The 27,151-nt window shown below is 39.8% G+C and overlaps 1 protein-coding gene across 1 annotated transcript; it reads right to left on the minus strand.

Annotated features, from left to right (window-relative positions):
* Nucleotides 1-11,514: 11,514 nt before the first annotated feature.
* Nucleotides 11,515-26,252, minus strand: RAB18 (RAB18, member RAS oncogene family). The gene is made up of 7 exons (XM_069859507.1): nt 26,120-26,252; nt 23,875-23,930; nt 18,145-18,206; nt 16,302-16,374; nt 14,343-14,461; nt 14,199-14,265; nt 11,515-12,782 (listed from the first exon to the last, which is right to left on the minus strand). Exons 1-7 carry the CDS (start codon nt 26,185-26,187, stop codon nt 12,604-12,606), a joined length of 624 nt encoding a protein of 207 aa, XP_069715608.1. The 5' UTR covers nt 26,188-26,252; the 3' UTR covers nt 11,515-12,603.
* Between the last annotated feature and the right edge of the window lie 899 nt (nt 26,253-27,151).

The following is a 27,151-nucleotide window of genomic DNA, read 5'->3' on the forward strand; positions in this document are numbered from 1 at the left end:
TGATTTTTAACATGCTTACTAACATAGATTGAAATACGCCAACTCAAACCTGAAGCCAGCATGGATACAAGAGTTCAATTTCTTCATCTGCGAGGCAGAAAGAGCTGCATTTGCAGAATGTCCGGGAGATCCGCTGAGAGATTTTGCTTTTGATTCAAAAGGGAATTCCCTCCACAAGCTTCCATGTTACTGTATGATAGAAACACAAGATTTCAGACAAGGACTGTGAAGGAAAAGTGGTCAGCAAGACTAAAACACTGTACTTGTGGGAATGTAGGACTCCTGCAAGTTCACAACTCTTCTTGTGACCTATGACACAATATTCAAGTTGAACATTTATATCAAAAACATTTTTGGAAGGAGTATGATCAGCACAAGAATCATTATAAATGCATGAGAGAAGCCAAGTGTCCTCAACACCCACAACAGCTAACACTGATGCACTACCAGCAAGCCCAAGCTCCACAGCCCTCCTGAGGATATCTCCTCAGTTAGCTCCTGTAGGGTTCTTGGATTCAAGTTACCTAAATCTAGATAATATCACTTAAAAATATGGATACTGAGAGTTGTTTGTTCTTAGGAAGAATTCTTTTACGTTCTCCCTAATTATCAGTGGAGTGGAAACTCTTTCATGGCAAGGAGGAAACTGAACTAACTGAGGAGCTGTTTCGTCATTTGATAGCTATGTTTAATAAATACTGAGTTCCACTAGAATTCCATGAAGTAGAGTAGTTATGGTCCTGTATCAGTATCCAAAAAGGCAAGTAGAAAGATCTGGAGCTACAGACATTAATCCCAGATAATGCAGTAGCAAGATGGTACAGCATGCCAGTAATAGAGAATGAACGTGCATTTTAATCACTCTGCTGCTGGAAGGCATGAACCAGAGAACAGAACTACACCAGGGACAGAAAGGATTGCTAAAGGCTTTAATAGCCTCCAGAGCTGCAAGTAACCGCATGGAACAGATTGGGTGAGGGGCAAGTGGCAAAATAAGTCCAGTCAAGAGTATAAGTCTTTAAATGAGCTTGGCCAGAAGGTGGAATAGCTGACAGAAATAAACATTTTTAAACACTGTTTATTGGAAATGTGTCTCATCAGGAAAATCTGCTTTCCTTCTTTAGGACAAACACAAAGTAAGTGGTTAGGAAAATAATGCAGTTTTTAGGAGTCTGACATGTCATGATCAGATAATCTAAAGAAAAAGCCCACACTACATTGTATCCATAAGCCCTGTGCTCAACAGATTAAACTGATATTGTGAGTAACAGTCAAAAAAACCCTCCAAACTTCAATAGCCTGCTGAGAAGAGGGACAAATAAACCCTACAGACACATCTGGATCATTCAGTAAGACAAGACCATTGAAAGAGCGCATACATCCAACATATTCCTTCTACATCATTCTTTCCAAGAGCAAAACTGTAACTGAAATCTGCTTGAATCTAGAGGAAGCATAACTGCATCCTCTCTCTTACTCAAAGCCAATAGTGATAGAGCAACAGTGCACAGCTCCCCCTGCGTGCACCAACTAATGACTCCTGGGTCATGCCACAATGTCTAATTCCCCATACTCCCAATGTGCCTAAATGAAGCTTATATATAGCATCACTGAACTATTATGGGGAAGCTACCACTACTGTGCTAGGGGAAAAGAACTGTTTGGGGTCAAGGACACTAGGTGGGAACTCAGGCATGTTAGTTTAAGCTGCAGGTTTCTGTCTCCTTGTGGGATTTTACACAAATAATTTGTGCCCAAATAATCAAAGGACTTTTGCCACCCTAGTGCTTCTATGGAAATCAAGACCCATTCTGAAGTGACTCAGCAAGCCCATCTCAAAGCACTACAGAGGGCTAATGATGGCAGAGAGCTCGCATGCTATGGTAATGGCTAGCTGCAGGTGCCCAAGACAAATACAATCTCGTTTCTCTCATATCAACCTGCAAAGTCTCGTTTAGCAGCATTTCTTATTTATGCCTGAAAACACCCTATTATAATGCTCACACTGGTCTTTAAATAAAAATTCCATCATTTTCACTGCCACTTATTAACTGAGACATATGAAGTTTCAGTAAGGAATGAGATTGTGGTTTCAAGGGTCCACTTAGTCTCTAATCAGAGCACAAAAGAAAGATATTTTTTAACATTTATTTTAGATAGGAAAAACATATTGCCTTTTGTCTTTTTTTAGCATTTTTGGGTTTTTTACTTTTTTACTTTCCTAATAGGCTCCTCCAAACAGCTTCATTTAATATGGTCTTTCTATGGTGCCTGGTGTTTTCTTTGGCAAATTTGGAGAGCTGGGTTTTGGGATAAAAAGGAATTGTACCAAAAGACCAAAACAGGATTAGGAGATTTTACAGGACTTCATAAAAATCAGTTGTGCATGGGCAAAAGGGAAATATTTCAATAGGTCATTTTAAAGCTAAAAGCTCTGGAGGAAAGTGTTCTACTTGGTGGCAAACTTCTCTAACCCTTGCAAAGCCTACAGCAGAGTCTGCAAGGGAGGCAGAGGTTACTGAGCACAAGAACACACAAACTCTCACATCTTAAAGTTATTTTACAAATTATTAGGTATCGTTTTTCATACAATGCACACATACACTTTAGCAATGGTATAGTCCTAAAGAGAGACCTTTACATCCATCTGTTTTGCAAAGCAATTTGGGGTTGGAGGAGGCAGAAAGGAGTAGATTCTCTCTAACATTCACGGGCCAATTTTTTCATCCCCCGCACCCTGCTTCTAATTTGCTCCCTCATTTCCCCACATCAGTTATGCTGTAAAAACAGCTAGGGAGCAAAGACTCTGCTTGCAAGGACAAATGCAAATTATGTGTATACAATAGGTGTAAGTCAAGCTGCAGAGCACTCCTTTTTGATCTCCTCTGCTATCACTGATGGCTCCAATAGCACAGGATGGATTTCTATCTCTTCTGTGAGAGAATGAAAGAAGACAGCACTCTTCTTCAATCTGGTGCACATTTCCAGAGCATGATTTGAGCAGTGAAATGTTCAGAAGGTACATAAACCCTTGGTAACAGAGAGCTACAGCTTTATTTAATAGTTCCTCTAGTAGAGTTATCGAAGTAATCCTTCGTGCAATGCAGACAGCGAGCGTTTGCAAGTAATTGCAAATTATAACAGTATTTTTTTGGATAAGCTGCTATTCAATTATGTTGCTGTCTCAGTGCCATGTAATTTCTTTCCTTCCCATTTTCAGTCATGCCTGTAAGATTGAACATCTCTAAAATATTTCCAATCTAATCTCCTTTTATTACTAAATTAACATTAGACCTAGAACTTTCCACTAAGTATAGGGAAACCACACTAATGTTAATCACTTACATGTGGACTGTAACGTATTAATAGCAGTCACTCGAAAAGATTTCAACCACACATCACTGCCAGGGCTAAACGTGGCAGAAAAGCAGACAGAGCCATCAAGCACAGGCCTGGGTCAAGACAGAAGCATAAGCACAGAGCAAACAAGAAAACACAAATTTTAAATAAATGTGCTGAAACTATTCTCAACTATATGATTTACTTATAGATAGAAAAAACACTCAAACACCATCTGCTAGAAAAATTAGGGGCTTTTCAGCATTTGTTTTCCCTTAACATGTTTTCATGTGTTTCCAAGTCTACTGACTTGTTTCCCGCTGCACTGCAGCAGGGCCCAACTGGGGCTGATAGTCCCCAAGGATTTGTCTCAGCTGAGGAGTGGCTACAAATGATAACCACAGTCTTTTAGGACTCAGCTATGAGGCAAAACTCCAAACAGACGTTCTGAAATACATGGGCTACCACAGGGTCATTAAACTAAAAACTCAGGATTTAGTGAAAAAAAGCATTTGAAGTGTTTTCCTGTGTACAAAATAGAGACACGGAGCAGTTAAGCTGCTTTCCTGAGAGCCACATCAAGAATTAAGTCTATGACGAGGTTTAAGCTTTTTTCATATGGTTCATTTCCACAGACATTGATGCATTAAAAAAGAAGATGTACAGGCTCAGAGACAGTACATTACTAGTTCTGTACTATAATACCCGAAAAGAAAAAAAAATTAAAAGGCATCACTTTACAACAAGCAGCTTTCCTGTCCAGCAAGCAATGCAAGTGCTTCTTTATTTTACATGTAATAAATGTAACAATCTTCAGCTTGGTTCCATTAGTCACATAGGCATCATCTGGCAAACAGGGGTTTCAGCAGAAGCCCTAGCTAAGGGAACATGCTCTCATTACAAAAGAGAAAATAAAGGTTAAACAGAAGGACAAGCTTACCATTATTAAGGTTCCAAAAACAGTAGAAGAGGTTGTCTGCAGAGGCAATAAAATCTTCACTGTTGGGTTTCTTGTAAGAATATTTTAAATACATGAATGGTTTAAAGTGTACTTGATCCATTCTCAAGGCAGAGAGAAAGACTAACGTGGTGTCTTAAAGTGCCTTCCTGCTCTTGTTTTCCCAGGCTAAGTCTGCAAACAAATGTATTCAGACTTCAAAGCTAGTACAATAAAACGTTCCAATCTGTATACTGTCAAATAATTTTGACTTCTTTGGAGGGCATGGCAAAAACATTTCAGTGCTTTTCTTGCTATTGACTACTACTATGAAATACAAATCAGATAATTTCCACTAAGCTCTGAAGTATTTTGAGGAGCACAAGAGGATGGAAGGATATAATTGCAGACTTTCAGGTATCACTGCTGTCTATCTCCAACTTAAGAGGGGAAACTTCACTGCACTTCTTTTTGATTGCTCCAGCCTCTCCTCTCTAGGCAATAGGAAATTACAAGACCAAAAGATGGCTTTACCTTGTTGTTTAAAGGGAGAAGGGAAGTAGGCAGGATGTTCCCAGGGTTAAACTCACTTGCTGGCTCAGTCTACAGAAATCTATAAGACCACCCATGATATTTCAGCACGTTTGCTTGTGAAACAACAGAAGTTTCCTTCATTCCATTTGCCAGCTAGGAGAAAAAGTGCAGAAAGAAGGTGCACCTGCCCTTGGAGCAAGATCAGACGTCAGACTTCATAGCCAGAGCAGGTCCATTCCCAAATATGCTCCACGTGGCACCAAACCGGAGAAGACCCAGGAAGCAGCCTGCTTTCTGGAGGGGTACATTGAACTATTACCATTTCAGACTTGGAAAATGACATCTTTGCTTTAATACTTGCCTCTTCCAACTAGATCTGCTAATTCAGTAAGTCTTCCCTCTCCTACAAGCTTTGACTCTAACACTGCAAGGTACAGAAAAGCCTGTATAAGTAATGCCTGAAGTGTTGAAAACCAACAGTTTGTTAATTCAAACACAATTTCCAAAGCTTGAATGCTGTCAGTGTTCCAACAGGCTGTGTTGGTAACACCATTATTAACACTTGACTAAAAAACAATCTGTACTGAGTTTGGCTCTGCAGCTTTCTGAACTCCCGCCTGTGTTCCCTACAGCTACATTTAAACTTTCCATCATGACGACGTTTTACCTCCTGGGTCTATACAGAACAGCCACCCTCCAAGATGAAACCTTTGCCTTGTGCCAGAGACCCCAGCAGGACACAGGGCTGTGCAGACCAGACAGGAGCCAAGCACCATTTCCATTAGCTCCTCAGAATAGAAGCTGGTAGAATAAGACCTCAGCATATGCCGTGGGACAGACCTGTTCCACAGCTTTGAGGCACATGGCATAGACTCCCTTACAGTACAGCTTAAACCAGCAGAGGAAGGGAAAGGAAGATGCTGTCAAATTCTGTACTAGGAGAGACTATCTGCTGCTGCTTCTACTGAAAAAGCATTTTCCTCTACCTATCAGTTCCTTTCCCTCCCAAAGAAAATTGCTCAAATTCATTCTAAAACCATTACTCACACATCTTCCTATGCTTACACAACTTGGCTACAAAAGATCTTTGCCAACAACATTGGCAGCAGCACTCCGAAGTGCAACTTTGCAGAGATTAAGCTTCCTAACTTTTAAAAGGGATTCAATCATTTTCAAGCCAACATTTTTTCTATTCATTCTACCAAACAAACAACAAAAAAAGATATTTAAGGATAGTTTCCCTCTGCCAGGAAACCAGACGTAATTGTATACAGATTCACTAACTGAACAGAACTCAGTTCCTCTCATGGTTCTCAGTATTCCGTACCTTTTGGTTTCCATCAATACATAGGGGGCATACAGACTGAAAAGCTCCATCTTTTCCTGGCTGTAAACGGACAGTTAAAAATACATATGTCCACTACCCACTGAACTTATCAGTGGTTTCTCTGAGGTAGTACACCTATGAAACTTCAAAACCACAAATTTCACCACAAAACCTTTACTGTTCATTAAGATCAGCCTGGGAGGCAATCTTTGCCATCTCCTCAGTACTTGTGAGGCCACACCTGGAGTACTGTGTCCAGGTCTGGGCTTTGCAATAAAAGAGAGAAATGAACATACTGTTGATAGTCCAAGGAAGGGCCACAAAGATTAAGAGACAGAAGCATCTCTCCTATGAAGGAAAGGCTGGAACTATTCAGCCTGGGGAAAACAAGGCTGAGTGGGAATCTTATTAATGTATATGAATATCCGAAGGGAAGTTGCAAAGAGGACAGAGTTAGGCTTTTTTCAGTGGTGCCCAGTGACAGAACCAGAGGGAGTGAGCACACATGGAAACACAGAAGGTTCTGTCTAAACATCAGGAAATGCTTTTTTTATGGTAAGGGTGACTAAGCACTAGAACAGGTTTCCCAAGGAGGTTGTGGAGTCTCCATCCTTGAAGACGTTCAAAAGCTGCCTGGACATAGTCCCAGGCAACCAGTGTCCTGGCTTGACCAGGGAGGCTGGACCGGATGACCTCCAGGGGACCCTTCCAACCTCAACTACTCTGTGATTCAGGATACTCTTTAGGAGAAAAATGTAAATCAAATCATATCAGGGCAGATGTGATCTGTGACCTCTGGCTCCCTGAGTATCAAATTAATCTAGAACTTCAGCTTTGATTTCATACCAAGCTCAGGCATTATCAGCATATAAAGCCCAATACTTGCTTCCATGAGCATTCTTCCTTCTGCTTGTCTGGATGAGACCCGTCTACAGGCTTTGTACCTTTGTCATACCTACCGTGAAATAAAATAATTCATTATGTTTGAAGCTAAAGTCCAGAGATTATATGTAATCTCTTACTAATATAAAACATTACTGTAATATATACATTCTATTTCTATACTGCATTATATGTTTTAATAAAACATATTATAACAAAATGTTTTATTAATTACGTTAAATAGCATGTATAGTTATATTAAATAGTATCAAATTATATGATAATTATATATCTTGTGTATATAACATATTATACATTAAATGTATATTACTAAAACTGCCTTCACTGCTTGGGCTCTTCCCTCAACTCCAGTTTTCGGTTTTGCTCCTAATCCTAAGTAGCAATGAGCAGCTCCAGATCTAGCTGCGTGAAAGAAAAGATTCATGCTGTCATGAACATCTTGACAGACAGCCACATCCCTCAGATCAGAAACTCCCACCTGACAAGCATTAAAACTGGGAACCAAGCACTTCTGTCAAAAGGATCCAAACAGAAGATTTGTCCCCACAATGGACTGTACACAGAAACTTATTATTTTAAGCCCTTTTTCTGGTTTTTGTTTGTTTGTTCTCGGGTTTTTGGTTTTTGGGTTTGGTTTTTTTTGGAGCTTCTAAAATAAAGAACTAAAGTCTAAGGGTTCCAGAACTTAACTAGGAATTTTGTTATCATTGCATGTAAAAAGTGCATAGACACTACAGAAACTAGCAGCATGAGTAAAAAAATTGTTCAGTAGTTAATCACTATGACAATTTAAGCTCCAACAGAAAGGACTAGATGTCTCTCAGGCACAAGGACAAGGACAAAACTTCTTACTCTTGCATTAAAATCAGCCACAGAAAATAAGCACGCAGTAATTTGGAAACACGCCTTCGCAGTTCTTTGCCTGCATAACCCTTAATCAATTTTTAATTAAGATACCACAAGTACTCAAAAGTATGTGGAAACCTTACAAAACACAAAACCATTTTAATGGAGAGCTTCTCTCTTTCTTTTCCCAAAAGTTAATGCTGTTGGAAAATGGCCAGGAAAAACACCTTATATTTTGCCCTTGAAGGCTCAACTAGCACTGAAAACCATGCAATTATTTGTCTGGCAACACGAAAAAGCCCTACTTACACTAATGTTGTTTCTTGACACCTTCATGAAGGACAGCAAGACACTGAAAACTACTACAGGAGCTTCGAATACAATAGCACATATGGGTGCTGGATGCAGCACCTTAAACACCTACAGCAAACCTCCAGTAGCTAAACAGCAGTAAACTGCTGATCACAACACATGCTGCCCAAATTTTCCAAGCGTTTGAAAAAAAAGCAGCCAGTTCAGCCTCAAAACATAGAATTATTACACTAAACTAAGGGGTAGGATTAGAAGGATTAGATTATTGTGGTTCACTGTTTATCCTTTAGGTTACTAGAAAGCAAAGGAACTAAAAAACCAAAGCACAGAGTAGCTCTGACTGTGGTATGTGATGGCAACAAGAACACTGGTTTCCTGAAGTTCTGCCAAAGCTGACGAGACAGTCATTGGTATTGTTTGGGGACTCACTGAACTCACGTTTTCATTTTGCTAAGACTTACTTTTAGCCAGCTGTTGATCTCATCATTGCAGTAGGAGAACAGGAAAAGTGATGCTGTAGTTTGGATAAAAGCCCCACTAGCAATAAAAAAAAAACCCAACCCAAAAAACCCACCTTGAATTCTCCACCAGAAGCCTGTCCCACCTCCCTTTTTAAAACAGTGGAAGAAGCTGAAGACAAAACCATAACACTTAGCAGCATTCTCAAGTCTAAGATCAAGAAAACATCACTGCTGTGCCATATTCTGCCAGGCTACATCAGCAGCTGCAGAGAAGACTGAGAATATATGAGAGAAATAGCTCTGCAGACACCAAGGTTAGTTAAGGAGGGAGAGGAGGTGCTCCACACATTGCAGCAGAGATTCCCCTCCATCTTCATCACGACCATGGTGAGGCCAGCTGTCCCCCTCAGCCCATGGAGGTTAATGGTGGAGCAGATATCCATCTGCAGCCCTTGGAGGACCCCAAGTCAGAGCAGGTGCATGTGCCCAAATGATGCTGTGACCACATGGGGAAGCTCGTGCTGGAGTAGGTTCCTAGCAGAATCTTCAGACCTGTGAAGGCAGAGAGGAGTGTATGCTGGGGCAGGCTGGACAGCAGGACTTGTGACCTTGTGGGGCACTGGAGCAGTCTGTTCTTGAAGGACTGCGCCCTGTGGGAGGTATCCACACTGGAGCAGTTCCTGAAGAATTGCAGCCTGTGGGAATAACTCATATTGAGGAAGTTCATGTAGGTCTGTCTCCCATGCAAGGGACCCCATGCTGCAGCATGGGAAGAGTGTGAGAAGCAGCAGAGACAAGATGTGATGAACTGACCACAACTCCCATTCCCCATTCCCCTATGCCATCTGAGGGGAAGGAGGCAGAGAATTCAGGAGTGAAGTTGAGCCCAGGAGAAAAGGAGGAGTGGACAGAAACTTTCAAAATGTGGTTTTATTTTCTCACCATCCTACTCCAACTTGACTGGCAATAAATTATATTTGTTTTGCCCAAGTAGAGCCTGTTTTACTCGTGATGGTAGTTGGTGAGGGACCCCTCCCTCCTTACCTCAACCCACAAGCTTTTTGTAATATTTTTCTCCCCTGTCCGGCTGAGGAAGGAAAGCAATAGAGCTGCTTTGGTGGACATCTGGCTAACAAACAGGGTCAACCCACCAATTTTTAATATTGACTACAGAGTAAATGAACTAGAAACAGCTTCAGTTGTCTTTCATGATCATACCAGATTTCTCAGTTCTCATTCGGGTTTAGTACATCCTTATAGAACCATCTGCCATGGCAATGGACACTCTCCTTACCTGATGAAGAACGAACAATTGCTATCCCCCTATTGAGGCAGACTGAAGGATCTCTTGTGCATACTTCTGACTGCAGTACTCGATATTCCATTAAGACATAGGCTTAAATCAGTATTAAGCAAAGGTTATGATATAGTTTGCCAGTTTCAGATATGCTTGCATTACAGCTACAACACTGGAAGTGCACTTGCTGATAAGGGTGATAGTATTTGGACCTGCAAACAGCAAAACCAACTTTGAAACTATGGTAACAATCTTATTTGAAATATTGTAACTCACCAATGCACCCCCCACCCCCACCCCCCAAAAAGGAGAGATAAGAGGAAGGATTAAAAAAAAAATTGTAGCTGAGTAAGAGTAACTGATGCTATATTTGCTCCAACAACTACTGGAAGCACAATACCCTCTCACTACACAACTTCTTGGACAGAGCAATGATAAAATAAGCTGAGAATCTACAAAAAGCCATTCCTCAGGGACATAACCAAACATGCTTGAAATCTGAAGATGACAGCAAAGCTGGTTGCAAGTCAATTAGAAAACATCTACTTTGAAAAAAAAAAAAAGGCAAAAAAAAAAAAGCTAACTTCTTTCAGCCTCACTAAAAGTGCTGTTTCAGAATAATCCTCTGTCCCCACAAAAATTTTGCAGGGGAAGACAGAGCATATGACTTAATTATTTTGCAGAACAATACCCACTATTCAGAGTACCCTACAGTTCTTTCCTTTGACAAGAGCTGCCAGACCTGGCAAAGGCAAAAAGAAAGATGAATCCAGGTCCTGTGATAAAAGGATCTTTTGTGAGAAACTGAAAATTCAGCTTCTTCTCAACAAACGGATGCAGCCAGACTAGGGGGAAAATGGGTATGGAAATAAATTAGAGGCATCTGCCACCATTATGATACTTGCCCAATATTACTGAAATAGTACTGCAATAATTAAGTTATTCAGAATTTTAATATTCCTAAAAGTTTCTTCTACTGGCAAGCCTATAAAACCCAGAAATTCTTTGACCTCAACCCTAACGAACAAGATTTGGTCAGTCCACATTCTGCATGAAATAATAATACAAATCTAACATTTTAATACAATATGTATGTATATTTAATTACATTTACATATTTAAATTATCCTACTACATTAACAATACTATAGATACAATATTTGGTAAAAACAACTAGCATGGTTAAGTCTTCAAATTTTGATATTGTTTTCTAGCAAGTTTAAAACAGAATAGAAAACAAAGTTTCCTTGTAAGGAGTAAAGTGTATTTTAACAGAAGTAGCCAAGATCTGCCACAAAATACAGATCATGAATGCTGACATTTTCACAAAACCTTGCAGTAATAAAAAGTATTGTCATTCACTATATTTACAAGAAACTGCCCAATAGTTCAGTTACTGATTGCACTATAGTGATTTAAAAAGAATACCCAAACCACAACACAGCATCCTTGTTTTGTCCTTCAGAAACCAGAAATATTATGTATGTAAGAAGTGAGCTTGTTTAAATCATATGTGCTAGAAAATATACAACTCTACAGTAGGAAGCGGTTAGAAAAGTTGAACTGTGGAAAAAAAATTTATTAGTCTATACAAGTCTTCTGAAACAAACCATTGGCTTTGATACAGTAAATTCAAGTGAATACTCATTGTAATAGTATTTTTCCATACAGAGATCAAGAAGCCTAATAGGTTTCCATTTAGTGTCTGTGACAGGAAGTTTTATTTCTGAACAAATAGCCGCATAAAGCAGACATGTCATAAAGGTCTTCAAAGCTACAGGTTGAGATAAAGTTACATTACAAACATTTCAGAAAATTAGGCATTCGTACTGAAATGTGGCAAATTGATTCACCATGAAAGAACAAAGATGTCATTCAGATACCTTGCCAAAAATGAAGACTTTCTACAGCAAGTCTAGAGTAGACCTAATCTTAAAAACTTAAGAGTGCAAGAATACCACAAACTCAGCATATAAATATCACAGGATTAAAACTCCAGTTAAGCCATCAACTGAAGTGATGATTAAAAAGAAAAAAAGGGCATTCCCCCAGCTTTGCAAAGGAAGCTTTCAGAGTATCTCTTCAAGAAGGTGCTGATACCAACTATGGCCTGTGTCAATTTGTATTTTAGACAGCTCTGCTGAAAGACAAAAATTTAGCAGATTTGTCTAAGAACTGTATAATCTTGCTGGTTTTAATACCATAAAAAGCATTTACTAGAAGAGATGAAACAGAACATTTGTAGCTCACATTGTTTTCAAGATCTGTGCACACTATATAGTTCTATAATTTCAAGTGTATTTAAAATAAGACAGAGAGCAGACACTGCAGTGACATGTTTCTTTTAGATGGATTTTTTTAGAATAGTTACATAATGAATGTATGCAGTCATAAAATTTGTAGTGCATTTGTTCTTGCACATTGTTTATGCTACTTATAAAAACCTGAAGACTGCAAATTGGGCATGCGCACCATAACATTTTCAAACTGGGAAAGCTGCAGAACATTTTTCCTACAAGTGTTCACTGCCATGATACAAAACAAGTATGTGCAAACTGCAAGGTCCCTAAAAATAGCATTTAATTAATTTATGTACAGAAAGATGTCGCTATCTGTTTAAATACGCAAAGAATAAGCTTCCCAAAGTTTATAACATAGAACAATATCCACCACATGCTCCTCCACCTCCATATCCTTCGTCCTTGTTTGATAACTTTACACCTCTGTTTTGGCTCTCGCTCTCCCACAGTCCAGGAGTCTGAATGATTTTCTCAACAAGTTCTTCAAAGGCACACTGTACACCATCACATGTTTTCGCACTTGCCTCTGGAGAAGGGATGCAAGAAGTCAAGTGTTAGCATAGCTTCCTGCGATTTACTTAGTATTTCTCCTCCAGTTAACTCTTACAACATACTCCACAATAATAATGTAGCAGATATGCAAATTTCTGTTGCAAAGGCAGCACCTCAAATGACTGTTCACAGAAGAGCTTCCAAGTTGAATGTCACTAGAATATATGGAGACAGCTAAAGTTTATTTTTATTTTTTGCGGAAAACACTTCATTGAGAAGAAAGGAGGGTTGTACTAACTTAAGATGTCTGATAAGCCTGGCTGCTGTTCTGTACATTAGTCAGAACTGCAGTGTGGATCATACCACAAGAAGCAAGGATTCTGTAGGATCCTGGGTCAGCTTCCATGATATAACCCATCTGATAAAAAGCATTAAGAGATCTTATGTCTTCTGTAGTTAGCAGAATTCTAGGTAATTTCTCACAGGAATCCTGCTTCACCTAGGTCCAAGAAATTTGCTCACAGAGGGTATTATGAGACCAACAGATACCACCTGAAACTGTTTGGTTCCACTAGGGCTTGCCCTGTTCTTCTACACAGCCATGCAGATACTTAGCATATGTAACATGCAGATATATGTATTTAGTTATAGTTCAATTTTCATGTTTCTTTTCATCTTCCATGCACTAACAGCTCGTGCCTCAACTTTGAATTTCTATTTCCACATCTGACATGGCAGCCAAAGAGAAGCAAGCACAGCAAGGTACTAGACAAAGGTAAGTAATTAGTCAGAGATGAGGAACATAAGCCTAAGCACAGGACATGTCAATGTCCTTGTTACTGGAGTCATCCTATAAAGTAATCCCTGCTGATCCTTAAATTAAGCATAAACTTATGAATAAAGAATCACTTCATCACCCACTTTATCATTACACGGCTTTGCCTATAAGACCCAGCGCATTTTGCAGCAAGGTGAGACCAACATGTTTGCTCCAGTGATGACTACGTCATTATTCAATCCCACCCCTCAGAAGTTAATTACACTCCTACCTATTTTAACATCCCAGTTTTAATACAGATTTCTGTCAAGCGCCAGCTCTTTACAATCTTCCCCTCTTTTGTTGTGTTTGTTATTAATTTAGCAAGTCGGCTGGGACACGAGATCAAAGAAAACCCCAAACCTGAAACAGGTTTTGTCAAACTACAGTAAAGCCTGCATTCTGCCCTTAAAAGTTACGAATTTCAGTATACTCATCCACAGTTCGAGTAGATATCTGGACATATTTAGGGGCAATTTTAAAAAAAAATGGGAGCACCTACTATCTATGTACCCGTTGCAGCAGAGAAATATTATTAATTGGACTGTACATACAAACACTATCAGTCCTATAGAAGTGGCACTTAGCACCCTGTAACAAAAATAAAGATCCCTGCATAAACCTGTAACATACCTATGAACAACATGGAATGTTTTCTTGCAAATTTGAGACCTTCATTTCTGTCAACTTCACGGTTTTCCTGTAATAAGACATAGCATTAATACATATTAATAACAAAATACACCAGACTACTTACGGCAGCTGAATTCAGTTTACCTTATCAATCTTGTTTCCAACAAGCATTTTCACTATGTCATTCCTTGTGCAGTACGTTTCCAGTTCATTTAACCAGTTATCCAGCTTGACAAAAGTATCTCTTCTTGTGACATCATAAACTGAAAGATATTAGCAAAATTATTTCCACAACATTTTTCCAAGAAATGCAGCTTATGTTACAAAACAAGCAAAAAATACAGCTTTTTAAAGTAGGAAATTGAAGAAGTCCCAACTCTTTCAATTCACTAACAACAGCAAGACAGTAACTGGAAAAAAGAGCTGAATATCCACCAGCCCAGATGCTCAGGCATATGGTTTAGTAGTGGACAGGTAAAGTTGGACGCAATCTTAAAGGTCTCAAATGATTCTATGACGATGTTCATGTAGAGCAATTCCAAGATTCACTCATATACTGTTCTCAGACTAATTTATCTTAAGACATCCTATCTTACAGTCTAGACACTATCATTCCTCCAGAGAGTTCTGCTCTTCTAGACCATTGACGTAGGATACTTATTAACATCAGTACATGCAAAACAAGCAGAGAATGGCATTACCTTGTGCACCGAGTTAATTAGTTTTAATTAAGACTTAACACCACTGTTATGCTACCGATTATAAAAATCACCAAATCTTCACAAACACCAGCAAACTACTGTATTTTCAGCATTTTCACGTTTCAAAATAGCATTTATGTGGGATATAAGTAGTAGGTCATGCTAGAAGCAGAAAGGGTAGATAAAAAGCAGACCTTATTAAACCTCGAATCCACTACCCAGCAACTATCTTAACAGTGACCATTTCAAGCTATGGAAGAATTTTTTTCCTTCATTCTCACATCCCATGCACAGACAGGCATAACCAGTTCTTTTCAACCAAAACTACAGCTTTGTTTGCATAAGCAATCTTACTTTTAGGAAGTTATTTAACAAAGAAATAGTCAAAAGATAATTATTAAAAAAATTAGATATCAAATCACAACTGCAGAATTTTTTAGCTCCTGAAAGCTTTCAACAGTAAGTGGCAGGTTCAGTACCAGCAACTAAGTGAACTTGACAAGGCATGCCTTGACAGCATCTTCCTATACCAGGAAGACAATGCAATGCAGACTTGTGAAACAATACGTACAAAACAAGACCTACCGGGAAGTCTCACAACAGAGATTATTCCAAGTAAAACTATTTAACTGAGCAAACTAACTTATCAAGAATGTCTCAAGTCAGAGACGTCAAAAAAAAAAAATTTAAAAAATTAAACTTATTTTCCTGTGCTTACTTTAGTTAGCTCCTCACTTCTAGTAGTGGAGAAGCAGAACTTCAGAGTTAACAGGTTACCATATATGAAAAAATAGCAAAAGAGACTTCACTGAAGTTGCGATTATGGATTTCAGCCTGGGTATCTCCCATAAAGCCTGATGCTTTTTTTGCTCCCAGCTAGTATTTTGTAAGTCACTCTGCCTGTGTAACGTCCCATCCAGATGGGGATGCAAATTCCAAAAAAAATCCCAGCCTGACTCCACAGTGTTTAAGTTAATTTCACTATGAAAAAGGAATACAGAGAAGCAAAACAGAAAGCTGTATACAAACTGATACAGAAGGAATACACTGAGGAGAAGAGAAAAATCTTTTTTTGATTCTGGGCTTAGCAAGCACAGGCAAAAACCAAACCTGATAAATAAAAGGCAAATTCCTAGCAGCACAAGGACAGCTCAAAGCTATCCCCTCAAACAGCAGCAGCTTTTGATCCCATGCAAAAACCAGTGGTTCTCAGGTCAGTGAGGTTGACTACATGAGAAAGAGGTCAGAAATCAAATTCAAGACCCTTTAATATACAAGTTGCTCAACACTGACAGAACAATTTTTAATATCAATCAGATATTACAGAAAGGTCATATGTGTTTGTTTAATGCATGAAAAAAAGCAGCAATTCATCCAATATAGCATGCAAATATACACTTACCTAGGATGACACCTTGTGCACCTCTATAGTAACTGGGTGTTAGTGTTCTGAACCGCTCCTGACCTGCAGTATCCTAAAAAGCCATTCAGAAAGTTCCATTATACAGGATTTGAGCAGAAACCAGTTTAGCTCTCAGGTATTCTGCTTCTAATGAACATAGAAAATAAGATTGCAAGTATATTCAACTAGCAGGTTAACTCAGTTTATACTCTCCCTTTCTGTTTTACTGCACATTAACTTTGTGATTTTATATAGCTTGTCCTGGGAAACAACTTTAATCTGTTTGGTATAATAGACTAGAGCAATAAGATAGCCATTTCTGCTGAAGCATTTGTTCTGCAGCTAGTACAGCAGCAACCAGCAACAAAGAACAGATGCAGTACTAAGGTTTTGCAACAAGCATCAAAACTCATGGCAACAAAACCAGTTCCCTCACTCTAATCATTTTGATCCAATTAAATTTGATCAGCGCCTGGGTGCATTTAATATGCTATGACAAAGCAGAAGCAGAAATAAGTGGGAGTTTTTCCTGGTTTAAAATGAAGTTGAATTTACATCTTAAAATTTAAAGAGTCAACAGTTCATTTAAAAAAAAAAAACCAAAAACATATATCATAACATTGATTTCTTATCAGAGATTAAAGTTACAGCACACACTCACTGCAGACTTCATGCACAGACAATTTAAATAACTTCAAGTTACCAAAGACTGGAAGCGGCACATGAAACATTGGATTCAGAACAACTCCCTGTCAAAGAATCTGAATAACTGAACTGGACTTCCAACATTCTAGAAGTCACTCAGTCAATCCCACTCATTGCAAACTGGTTTTATGCAGTGATACACCTTCACAAAATTTTCTTTTACAGTTTACCTCAGAATTATTTCTTCATATTCACCAATATGAAACAAGATAAACCCGAAGTTAGTCCTATGCAATACTTTCCATCCCATGAGCACATCATTCTACTATCAGTCTGCTCTTCCTCCTGTCTATCTGTCTGTCAAGTTGATTTATTCTTGCTTCCTACAAGAAGTCATAATTTGGTCTGAATATTTGAAAATTGCTTCAAGTCACACAGGTGTGGAGGCTGGTTGGCAGAACAGAATGTTTAGAAAAAAATAAAGGTTGGAAGTACTTTTTATTTCTTCACTTGCCATGAATTTGGAAGTTCTACCTTTAACTTGAGTAGATGGTGAACACTAAAGCTAAGATTACAAAAACTGCCCCTCCCTCTTTCAGCTGCACCTGCTACAAATAACACTAATCTTCAGCCTATAAAACTGTACAAGGACTAAGAAGTCTTCAGGCTAAAAGAAATGTTTTGAGAGGCAAGATTTGAGCATAAACTGAGCATGCAAAAATAATTCTTAACCTATTAATACAATACTGAATTTTGCCTGAAACATCTAGATTAAGAAGTGTACCCTTGTAAAAGCTGTCAAGTACAGACAAGATGATGTATACAAGGAAGTTTCAGATTAGTGAGGTCTAACTCTTTAGAAAGAGCTAATTACTCATTAAAAAAAAAAATCTAGGAATGGTCAGATTCACAGTTTTGAAGACAGACTGATTCAGTACCATTTTATTCCTCCTTTTTTCTACTCCTATCCCAGCCAGACCCAGAATCAGCACAGTAGAAGCTGGTCACCAGCAACAGAATTGCCTCATTAGCCAGCTGTCCCACAGTTCATTCCATGTTGAGTGCTTCAGTGTTAACCTCCCACTTTTCCAAATCACTTTCACAGTAAATAGAAAAGGATTTTACATAAACTGTACGTTATACATGCCATGACTATTCCTAAAGCAAAGCAATACATTGAGAATGTAGGAAAACTTACCCATATTGCCAGTTTAGCTTTGTTTCCGTCAACTGAAATAGTTTTCACCTTGAAGTCCACACCTACAGCAGGAAAAATATTTTAGTTCTTTGAACATACTACAGCTATTTTTGAAAGAGAAAGTAAAAAGAAAAGGAATAAATCAAACTCAAAATAAATTGTGTTTAGACAGGAGCAGGAAGAGTTTCATTAGCTATTTATGAACCTTGCTCAAAACTCAAGGTTTTGTTGCTGACAGGCTTTCCTAGGGGCCTTTTAAGCTATAGGTTAAAAACACTTTATGGAAGTAAGGCAAATACTATATTTCCTGTATTAAAGCACATATTCCAGGACAAATACTCCGTATTGATATATGCATTTCTGTTGAGTACATCTGTGATCTTGAGGAACAACACATTTTCAAAATAAAGAAGGAAGTTACATTCAGGTAGTCATTTGCTCTGTTTCCCCATCCCAAACAAGCTGACCAATGCTGAGATAAACCAATACAGAGTCTCATCTACTACATGATCGCCATCCCTCAAGAAATAACATTAGATGACAGTAATTCCTCTAACAAACACATCAGATCAGCTATGGATTATTTGAACACACAGTGTCTCTCTTATAGTAATTCCAGAAACATGAAGAACTCACCAACACCACACTCAGTGACCGAGAAAACAACCAGACACCACAGTTAACAGTCCAGCTGTTGGAAACAGTCATCTACCTCAACATGAAGCAATGCCCTCCCCCATCTTGTTTTGGTTTTATTTTTTTAAGTACCCAGGAACTCATAGCCTATCACTTGCCCAAGGACATGCTGCACAAAACTCAGGCTAAGGAGGACAAGGCGTTAATGGCTACACAAATGAAAGGAATATAGCAACACCCATCAGTTTGAGAGAGTGGGTACAGTTATGATCATTTTACTGTAATTTAATCCTTAGGGTACCAATAGCAAGTAACTGGAAGTATGTTTAAATTATTGTGGAGTGACTTTCACTCCCCACCAGGCTGCAGCCCTGAAATTAACTAGTACTGTGGAAAGTTGATATCGTTATGCAAAGAATTTTCAGGCGTCGTGGCAAACTTTTTGCAGTGACTTAAAATGGTAGTCATCATACTTGCTACAAGAATAACAGTTTCTGTTTTAATTATTCTAACATAAAATGTTTAAGTAGGGCCCCAGGATAAGCATGCTGCACTTATATTTCCAAGGCCATCCACATTACAAACAAGTGCAAACACACACCAAAATACATTCAACTTGGAAAGTCACAGAGGACGCTTAAGAAACCACACATTGCAAGCACACTTATAACTTCACTGCAACTGAGGTTTAAGACCTTTACTTTTTAAAAAACATACAGAATTTTTATTCTACCATTTCACAGCTTCAGCTCACTGGTGTTCCCTGAAGTATCAAGCAATTTTCAGACTCATTTCTGGTCTGAAGGAAGCCCATATGCTTTATCTCACGCTAAAGTTTGCCAAAGGACACTAACTTTTGCAGTAACTGAATAGAACTCCATTTTTTTTCAGGGACTAAGAGTCTTGGTCCTTAACTTAGCAATAAATAGAATGCTCCATGCCATGCACAAGGATGGTACATTATTCCAGTTATATTCACAGAAAAGTACAGTTGCTATTTTTTTAAAACACCCGTTCTTAGAACTTTACCTGGTTCACAGAAGACTGCTATGCTAGCAACTTGACTAAAACTGATCCTAAAGAACGTCCTGTCCTGACAATTTTTCATCACCCAGCAGTAACTTTTAGACTGACAGAATCTCATCTTCCACTGTAATTGCATATTTCCTTCCCTAAATTGTAAAAATCACCATTGATCAGCTAGGACATCCAACTGCTCACAATATATTCTTTTATCCATTAGTGTGATATCAAGACCTGTAACTGTAGATAATAACAAGTCTACCAGACGTTTAACATAAATCAAAAGTATGTCACAGTACTTTTGGGAAGAAAAACTTCTTTTCCTTAGGACGAATACATTTGGTGTATTTTGAAGCCACGGTGTACTTCCTGCATTCAGAAAACAGATCCAGTATCTTGTGCCTGCACAGGTCTGCAATTTTCAGTGAATGGAAAGTGCATATAAGCCTTTATGTGTGCCTTGCTGCTGGCTTAAAGTTCAAAGATAATACTTCTAATTCTGCATAAGCATTGCAAGTAAATTAAGAAACTAAAATGAATAAACATCACTTATTATGGACTGATTATTGAAAAGCAAGTGTAGGAAAATGAACTACAGCAGACCAAAACATACCATCTAAAGTGATCAGCCAAGACATGGTAAATATAATTCTAGTAAAGCAGGGAGCCCAACTTAAACAAAAGCCAGTTAATGAAATCTTTTCAATAACTAGGGTTTTGATAATCAATCTGCCATAAAAGAAGACAAGTGGAAAAATTGCAGGGCTCAAGAAAATCTTGTTAAATTGAAAAAACGGAGTACTTATGTTCCTTAAATATTTCAGTGAAATACTGATGTATTTATGTGACAGCTATCAGCTCTAATTTTGCAAGAGTGATATCTCCGCCACTGACAGAAAGCTGACAGTACTTTCCACCACTCTTTTTGAAGGCAGCCAGAAACTAGACAGCACTGCTAGACTGCACTCCTCTGTGCCGATACCCACCATCTCAGCACTACACACTAACACACCATGATGGACTTCCAGTCTGCAAGGTGCATTAGGGCCAGTAGGCCACGCTGTATTTACAAGTAGTGCAAAACCAGCTACAGTATATTATTTGTGTTGCAGGTAACTGACAAGTGGACAGCTTGGAGTTGGAGGACTCCAAGTGCAAGGAGGGCTAGAGAGTTGCAGACCAAGACATCAGATGTGTGCAATACATTGCTTCACTTATGAAACAGGGATTGCACTGAACTCTCTTCTAGTATGTCTCATACAAAGAGCAAGCAAGTAAAGACAAGAATGAGCAGTGAGGACAAGAGAAAATACCAGGGTATATATAGTCTGATGAAGCCTGGTGAACAGGTTAGCCTCAAGAGAATGGAAGGAAGGCAACTAATCTTCTATGTTGAGCATTTGCCCAAGGCAGCACGTAATCCTGAGAATACCACAGGATTTTTACAAAATTCTGAAGGGAAAAAAAAAAGAAAACCACACAAAACAGTAGTTTCAGGTTTCATTTAAATAGTACCCAGTAGGTTTGTGCAAGTGACCAGCTGTGCTGCTACCACTGCTTTTCCAAGTGTTGAGCTTTTACATACAATTGTTGCTAGTTTAGTGTGGGCTTTTCAAAAAAAATATAGCATGTTGTGTCTTCATTTTCTAATCCAAATAAAAAATACAGTCACTTAAACCAGTTCCGCAGTCATTATGTGGATGAGACTGAAAGATTACCTTATTTGTAGTCAATCCATTCATTTTGGGAAAGCACCATACTCTACCGTCTAAACAGGAAAGCCTTAGAATTATTTAAAAACTCTTCTGTCCCCAAACTCAAAATGAAACGGCGTTTAATCAGCACAAAAAGAAATACAGGTTGAGGTTCACAGAATGTTTTGGCATTGCACCATCTTGTGAGTACCTGCATCTGGCACCACGACCTGTCTTCACACAGCAGGAAACAGTTATCCCTAAGGGCTCACTCCAAGCACTTTATCTATTTGAAAAAAACATCCTGCCCTGAGTTTAAAGCTGACATGTTACTTATTAGCAATACATTCATCAGAAAAATGGCAATGCTGCAGCCTAGTAGTTTAACAACCCAGATCCTGTTTCCCTTCCAGTTAAGTGGGGAAAAAAATTGAGAGAAAAGAATCTGCTGTCCCACAAGTGCTCCCCACACCATGCTACAGGACCTTAACAGCTGAGGTCCCAGTAGCTCTGCTCTGCAATACTACTACAAGCATCAGTTAGGGCCTAACGACTAGGGTGATAAGGCCAGCTTTTGCTCAATCTCTAGAAACTTCCTTTTCCTGCCAAATGACCATGTTCATTCCAGATTAGTATACCTGTTTCAGAATTCAAACTCTATTTGAAGTAACGCTCACATTGAGGACTCCACCTCCTCTTCCACTTCGGAAGCAGAGCTGCATAGTACCTGCCAGTAGATCCTACTACTGGCAGAGTAGGATCTGCCAGCAGTAAATCTTTAGTTGTTGCTGTTAAACAGCCAACAACTAGCTACCACACATGCTGTTGCGCATTTTGACAAATCCCAAAGAGGAAGAATTACTTCAGAAAATAACTCCTTAGTTCTCAAATTGTGCACTGATCTCAGTTTTTGACATTGGTAACAGACATGCGTGAACAGTAGAAAATTAAAGAAACAAACCACAATTAAGAAACAAACAAACAAAACGATAAAGAAGACCACAGACACCAAACAAGTCTGTCAGCATCCAAAAAGTCATGAAAGCTAAAGCAGCTATTCTGGACTGACTTCCTGACCACCATGATCTACTTACCAAGAAATTAACACAACTGGAAGCATATACAGTGCCAGAACTAGTTTGATTATAATACAAGACTGCTATCTTCATCACCTGGTCTGTTCCATTCCCATTTCCTTCCACTCCGTCCTCCCACATCAACTGAGGTAGGGCTACTTGCACAAGTTCATTTTTCATAAGCGATGAAATGAACAAGAATAGGCCATGTTCCTCTCCTCAGCTGCTCAGTGCCTTCCATGGAACAGTACTACTGTATCTTATAAACATTAAGGAAAACTAGATCAACTTATTGACCTCATAACCAACTAGAGCTGGATTTCTTCACCAACAGCTGGACTCAAAGAAAAAATATGATACGTGTCCTTAGCCAGAACTCCTCCTACAGAGGAAGTTAAAAAACACAATTGAAATGCATTGTGTGTAGAAGTCATCTCTATCTTCTGTTTAGTTATTAATTTGGTACAGAGCTGTATCACACTCTTTGAAGTTTCATTTTACTTTCTTTGACACCCACCTACACAGAATATCCTTCATTCTGGGTCACTCTCCCCAGCACAACTGACTCCACCTGTTGATAGGTACTGTACCAACACAGCAATGACACATCATTGTTTTTTTCCCAGCAGCTCTAGATTCTTGGCTCTCTTCCATTTTTCTCAAAAGACTAGGCTGCCAAGAAACTGATTACTAAGTAGGAGACAAAAAGCCACCTTGTCATTTCCTACCTATAGATGAAAAGCAGACACCACACAGAGCCCAGCACACTCTAGAATCGTCAGGAGTTGCAGGAGCTAACATCCCCCACCAAAGAGTATTTTAAGTCTTCTTACAATAGCTATTAAGTATCATATTACATACAACACAAGTTCTGGACAACAATATTGCTATTCAAACAACTTGACAGCTATATTGCACAGATAAATCTGCAGGAGACATAACGATACCTCTTACATTTCCACTACAGTTGCAAATGCTGGCAAACAGCGAACTGCAGATTGTTCCACTAGAGCTTTTCACTGCCCATACCTATGACTCCCACCTTCATGGTGAAGGGTGACATTTACATTTGTTTTCCTAGCCAAGGATCTATTTTTGCATAAAGGGGACAACTACAGGCCAGAACAGTCAACGTTCTACACCAATGAGCACCGTGTGTTAAACTGTGTCCACATCATTCTTTCCTTACAGAGAAGCAGACACGTCTGAACTTCACTACTAGTTAGGCAAGTTTAAACAAACTACAATTTTCTACTGAAGTTGGAATAAATTTTTCTCAGGTAGCATCATCACATACTTACCAATTGTTGCTGCAAGTTCTGGGTCAAATGTATCATCTGTGAACCGCAGCAGAAGGCTGATAGGGAGGGAAGAAAAATAAGTAAGAGTTACTATTATGGCAGCGTATCTGTAGTTTGCTGGAAGCCTACAAATTACAAGCAAGATTGCATAGCTAAATAAAAACACATCTCATTTTCCAAAAATTCTGTTCTACAAAAAAACAAAGAAGGGAACACAAAAATAATACAGTAGATACGCTCTGCTAAAGAGAACAGGCATCTATTACTGACTATGTCTCTTTCAAAACAAGGTACCACGCAAGTTGTGAAATCAGCTGCCTGAACAGCCACACGGTCTGCTTCTCAAGAGTGTTTTGCTTCTATCTTTTTCTATTTTTGTTCTTACGGAATTAATTACAACAGTGAGATTTTCTTTGGCTTCATATTGCCTCACACAGTATTTCAATAAGCTTGAGAAGAAAATTCCAAGTCAGCTTTTCACCCCAGAAATAACTCCTTGAACTGGGCACACAGTGGTACAGTAAGCACTACACCCATCAGAAATAAAGACACTGGAGTTTAAGAGCAGAATTAGCTCACCTTCACTTTACTATTTTGTATATAAGGACTTTCACATACACATTCCCCCTATCCTGATGGATATGTTTGCTACTAACAGAAGAAGAGCTACAACTAAGATTTACCAGCACACAATTACTGAAATCCCCAGTTTTATGTATCTGTAGCAAGTGTATACTACAACATGGCAGACAGCTGTTTGCTACCACCGACAGCTTCTATTCAGTGCCAGGCTAGAGAAACAAAACAAAGCCTTATTTACTTTTGGTCCCACCCTCTAGTTGTTTGTTTCCCTTTCTTCTCTTTTTTGCATGTGAATTTAGCAGCCAAGACCTTTTTAGCACTTGGACACAGTCCTGCTTTGATAGAAAAACAGCTACTGAAAATTCCTTTTCTTCAGTAATGCTGAGTGACAAATTTGAGGTTAACCATAGACCAACCTTTTTTTTACCCCTACTCCAGAACCTCAAACCAAATAGCCACTTTATTTACCAAAGAATAATTAAGATATATATATATAGCACATAGGCTTCTACTGTTACCTTTGCGCAGCTGTATCAGCATGCTATTTAAAAGCAGTAATTTTTAGTTACAACCAAAACTCCTTTCACTCAAAACAGAATAAGTAAACCTCATACTGCCACTAGAATAAAAACAACAGTTTATAAGGCTTGAGCAATTAAGCCCAGCCAAGCCCTACTTTCCTGACTTTTCCTTCATAGGCAAATATCATCTTCTACAAAGTACAGCACGCTCTCAATGATCAGGTTTAAGATAGCATTTAGTTCAGAAGTCAAGACTCCAACCACTTACTACTAATGGTAATACAAGTTTAACATCTGATCTTTCAGAATGGGTAAGTGACACAAATTTGGGAATAGTTCAATATTAAGTTCCTACACCCAAACAACTCTAATGTTACCATTTCATATCAATTTTATTTCCACTACGCACAGATAAAGTCTCTTTTAACAACTTTTCCGATGTGAAAAAGTAAGTATTTAAGTAGGTTTACAAGAACACTGTGCACACCATCTGTCCCTGGAAAGGTTCTTCCATACGGCCACATATAAAAGAGATGATCTCAACTGAAAGAAATTTGCCCAGATCATGTCTGTCAGAGGCCTGCTGTATTACATTAGCAATACAGCAGGTAATTCAAAGGAACGATTAATAGATTTTTAATAAATTAAGTTTGGTTGGTTTGTTTAGTTTGGTTGGTTTGTTTGTTTTGGTTGGGGTTTTTTTTGTTGTTTTTTTTTTTTAATTAGCAACTGGTATTTTATTTAGGGTAGAAGACTCTGTTTACTGCCATGAAAACATCAAACCCAACATGACTCGGGTGGTACGCTCCCAGACGCACTCCTGCATTTATTTCTTTATTAGGATCTATGGCGCTAACAAAAAAAAGTTAAAGAAAAAACAATACTAGAAGATTAAAAGGTAGCTTAGACGAAAGCCATGAAAAGGACAGGAAAGGGGGGGGAACGAATCAACATCGAAACCCTCGAGAAGGCGCATCCCCAGTGAGCAGAAGCGGCCCAACCCCTCCCTCCCCGCTCCCCTCACGCACGGCCCCCGCGCGGCCCAGGCTGACCCGAGGCTGAGGAGGGCGCGGGGCGGCCCGGCCCCTCAGAGCGGCCCCCCCCATCCCCTCCGGGCCGCGGGGAGGCAGCCGCCCCCTCACCTGGACTTGCCGACGCCGCTCTCGCCGATGATGAGGATCTTGAGGGTAGTCAGCACGTCCTCGTCCATCGCGACAGCGCCCGGCCCCGACCCTGGCCCCGGCCGCGCCACAGCGCCTGCGCGCGCCCCCTCGCCGCCGGCCCCGCGCACGCGCACGGCCCGCCCAGGCCTGGCCGCGGGGGGAGGGGGGGAGGGAGGAGAGCGGCGCCCCCGCGGGCTGCGCATGCGCGGAGGGGCGGGAGCGGCGCCGGCCGGGGTTGTTTACAGTGGGCGGGGCGGGGGGAGGCTGCGGTGTGGGGTTTTGTCGGTGTTAGAAAGCGGACAGTCACCGGGGTGGAAAAGGCCTCTTGAGATCATCAAGTCCAACCACACCTGTCAGCCACTAAACTATAAAATGGTTTAGATTGGGAGGGACCATAAAGATCATCCAGTTCCACCCCCCCTGCCATCGGCAGGGTCACCTCCCACTAGACCTGGCTGCCCAAGGCCCATCAGTCTGGCCTTGAACACCTCTAGGGACGGGGCAGCCACAACTTCCCTGGGCAACCTGTGCCAGTGCCTCACCACCCTCATGGTGAAGGAATTCTTCCTTATGTCTAGCCTAAGTCTGCCCCTCTCCAGTTTATACCCATTGCACCTCATCCTATTACTACAACAAGCCTTTGTAATCAGTCTCTCCCCAGCTTCTTGTAACCCCTTCAGGTACTGCAAGGTCGCTATAAGATCTCCTCAGAGCCTTCTCCAGGCTGAACAACCCTAACTCTCTCAGCCTGTCCTCATATGGGAGGTGCTCCAACCTTTGGAGCCCTCCTCTTTGTAGCCCTCCTCTAGACCTGTTCCAACAGCTCCATCTCCTTCGTATGTTGAGGATTCCAGAACTGGGCATAATACTCCAGATGAGGTGTCACAAGAGAGGAGTAGAGGGGCAGAATCATCTCACTCACCCTGCTGGCCACGCTTCTTTTGTTGCAGCCCAGAATATGGTTATCCTTAAGTACCTCATCTACCCATCTTTTAAATACTTCTAGGGATA

The sequence above is a fragment of the Phaenicophaeus curvirostris genome, chromosome 6 (genome assembly GCF_032191515.1).
Source record: "Phaenicophaeus curvirostris isolate KB17595 chromosome 6, BPBGC_Pcur_1.0, whole genome shotgun sequence".
In the NCBI taxonomy this organism is placed as follows: Eukaryota; Metazoa; Chordata; class Aves; order Cuculiformes; family Cuculidae; genus Phaenicophaeus; species Phaenicophaeus curvirostris.

Bases quoted from the DNA above. Each gene is read 5' to 3' on its own strand.
- RAB18 (XM_069859507.1), bottom strand. From the start codon at position 26,187: ATGGACGAGGACGTGCTGACTACCCTCAAGATCCTCATCATCGGCGAG. The intron at 18,207-23,874 runs GTAAGTATGTGA...TTCCTGCTGTAG, and splicing joins AGAACTTGCAGCAACAATTG to GTGTGGACTTCAAGGTGAAA. The intron at 12,783-14,198 runs GTATGTTACAGG...TCCCTTCTCCAG, and splicing joins ACATTCCATGTTGTTCATAG to AGGCAAGTGCGAAAACATGT.